The sequence below is a fragment of the Talpa europaea genome (genome assembly GCF_964194135.1).
Source record: "Talpa europaea genome assembly, chromosome: 5".
In the NCBI taxonomy this organism is placed as follows: Eukaryota; Metazoa; Chordata; class Mammalia; order Eulipotyphla; family Talpidae; genus Talpa; species Talpa europaea.
The window spans coordinates 140,309,437-140,311,952 of NC_140071.1; the positions used below are offsets into that span (position 1 = coordinate 140,309,437).

General features: G+C 54.6%; 1 protein-coding gene across 1 annotated transcript; it reads left to right on the forward strand.

Annotated features, from left to right (window-relative positions):
• Positions 1-913: 913 nt before the first annotated feature.
• On the forward strand, positions 914-1,846 carry HS3ST1 (heparan sulfate-glucosamine 3-sulfotransferase 1; the record flags this gene model as incomplete). The annotated part of the gene is made up of 1 exon (XM_084233138.1): positions 914-1,846. One exon carries the CDS (start codon positions 914-916, stop codon positions 1,844-1,846), a length of 933 nt encoding a protein of 310 aa, XP_084089264.1.
• Between the last annotated feature and the right edge of the window lie 670 nt (positions 1,847-2,516).

Here is a 2,516-nt window from a genome sequence, read left to right on the forward strand (position 1 = left end):
CCCATTCAAACCTTCCCTCTATCGTGAAGTCATCCCCAGCTGTTTCAGGCAGAATGAATAAACATCTGCCCCCCTAGCACCCTGCCCCGACTCTAATGGCAACATCTAGTGCCTGCTGCCTGCTGCCAAGTCGGAGCAACGTGCCCGCGCTCGCCCTGCTGTAAAGGCACCCAAGACCCGACACCTGCCCTATGAGATCAGAAGCCCCTATAGGGAGGGGAGGGTTAGGCAGGGGTGGGAGGAGAGGGGACAGCAGGAGAGGGAGGGGGAAGGGACAGAAACTCCTGCTTCTCTTCCAGCCCTACTACCTGCTGGGCAGTTGGTATTTCACGGGTGTTTGCTGAGGTCTGAAAGCCTCTCCAAACTTTTTCCTTTGTAACAGGGCTTGGCAAATTATGGCTGCAGTCAGACCTGGCCTGGTCTTCGAGCACAGAGCTGAGCATGTAAATGGTTGGGGAAAATCCAACTAAAGCTATTGAAAGTCCTCAGAAAATGACAGGGCATTCCCATTTCCGTGTCCACAAACAAAGCTTTATTGGCCCATCACCACCACCCCCCTCCGCCCTGGCTGTGGCTGCGGCCTTCCAGCCAAAACGATGCACTTGGAGTTGCCATAGAGACTGTAGTCCCCAGAAGTCTAAAATATTTACTCTCTGGCGCTGTTGACAAAATTCCCTCCACTCCCTGCTTTCCAGGCTAAAATCCCAGGGAGGTGAGGGCCGAGCCCTGGCCTGCAGGCCTGTCAGCGGGAGCGAGCCCTGTTTATATTTGTGGTTGGTTAACCCATGTCCCTCCTGTTTCCTAGTAATCAGCGGCCTGCGACCCCGATGTGTCACTGATCAGGAGCCTTCCCTGCGGCGGCGCTTCATGCCCCAGCGGCGCCCGGCCCAGTGAAGCCCCCGTGGTGTCCAGCATGGCCGCGCTGCTCCTGGGCGCGGTGCTGCTGGTGGCCCAGCTCCAGCTGGTGCCTTCACGCCCCTCCGTGCCTGGGGCCGAGCGGGCCCAGCCAGCGCCCCTGCGGCCCCTGAGCGTCCAGGACCAGGCCCGGGAGGGCGCGGCCCCCAATGGCTCCACGCAGCAGCTGCCACAGACCATCATCATCGGCGTGCGCAAGGGTGGCACCCGCGCGCTGCTGGAGATGCTCAGCCTGCACCCCGACGTGGCGGCCGCCGAGAACGAGGTCCACTTCTTCGACTGGGAGGAGCACTACAGCCAGGGCCTGGGCTGGTACCTGCGCCAGATGCCCTTCTCCAACCCGCACCAGCTCACGGTGGAAAAGACGCCCGCGTACTTCACGTCCCCCAAAGTGCCTGAGCGCGTGCACCGCCTGAGCCCCAGCATCAGGCTGCTGCTCATCCTGCGGGACCCGTCTGAGCGCGTGCTGTCCGACTACACCCAAGTGTTCTACAACCACCTGCAGAAGCGCAAGCCCTACCCGTCCATCGAGGAGTTCCTGGTGCGCGACGGCCGCCTCAACGTGGACTACAAGGCGCTCAACCGCAGTCTCTACCACGTGCACCTGCAGAACTGGCTGCGCTTCTTCCCGCTGCACCACATCCACATCGTGGACGGCGACCGCCTCATCAGGGACCCCTTCCCCGAGATCCAGAAGGTGGAGCGCTTTCTGAGGCTGTCGCCGCAGATCAACGCCTCCAACTTCTACTTCAACAAAACCAAGGGTTTTTATTGCCTGCGGGACGGCGGCCGGGACCGCTGTTTGCACGAGTCCAAAGGCCGGGCGCACCCCCAGGTGGACCCCAAACTCCTCCATAAACTCCACGAATATTTCCACGAGCCAAACAAGAAATTCTTCGAGCTTGTTGGCAGGACATTTGACTGGCACTGATGTGCGATGTGTTCTAGGCTCCGAACTCTCCGGCTGTAAGTTCTGGTGTACATCTAGGGGGAAAATAATTTTAAAAGGGCATTGAAGCTATAATTTATTTGTAAAATCCATAAATTACTCCTGTACAGTATTAGATTCACAATTGCCATATATACTAGTTATATTTTTCTACTTGTTAAATGGAGGGCATTTTGTATTGTTTTTCATGGTTGTTAACATTGTGTAATATGTCTCTATATGAAGGAACTAAAAGATTTCACTTCCAAAAACGTCTGAGGATGCCGTCTTTTTTTAAATTATTTTTTTTTAACTTGCCCCCAACTCCAACTAGCTCTGTGCCCCGGAACACACATTCTCGCGTTACTTAAAACAAATGTTTTTTGTGGCTATCCTCTGCTCCCCTCCCTTCATGGCTCTTTTTAATTTTTAATGCCTCGCTGTGGTCATCACATTTAGTTTCTACTTGCATGGTGAGATTTATCTCCACAGAGATTATTCTTTGATTCTTGGAAGTTCAATTTCACTTGCTCCCACTTTAGCAGGTACCTGCCTGTGAATTTTAACCCCATGTGAATTCAAAGTGAACCATGCAATATGAAGACTTGCAGAATTAGCTACCAAGTAGGAGTAGGCTGCTTGTGACAGACCTTTGCCTGGAAGAGCGCGTGCT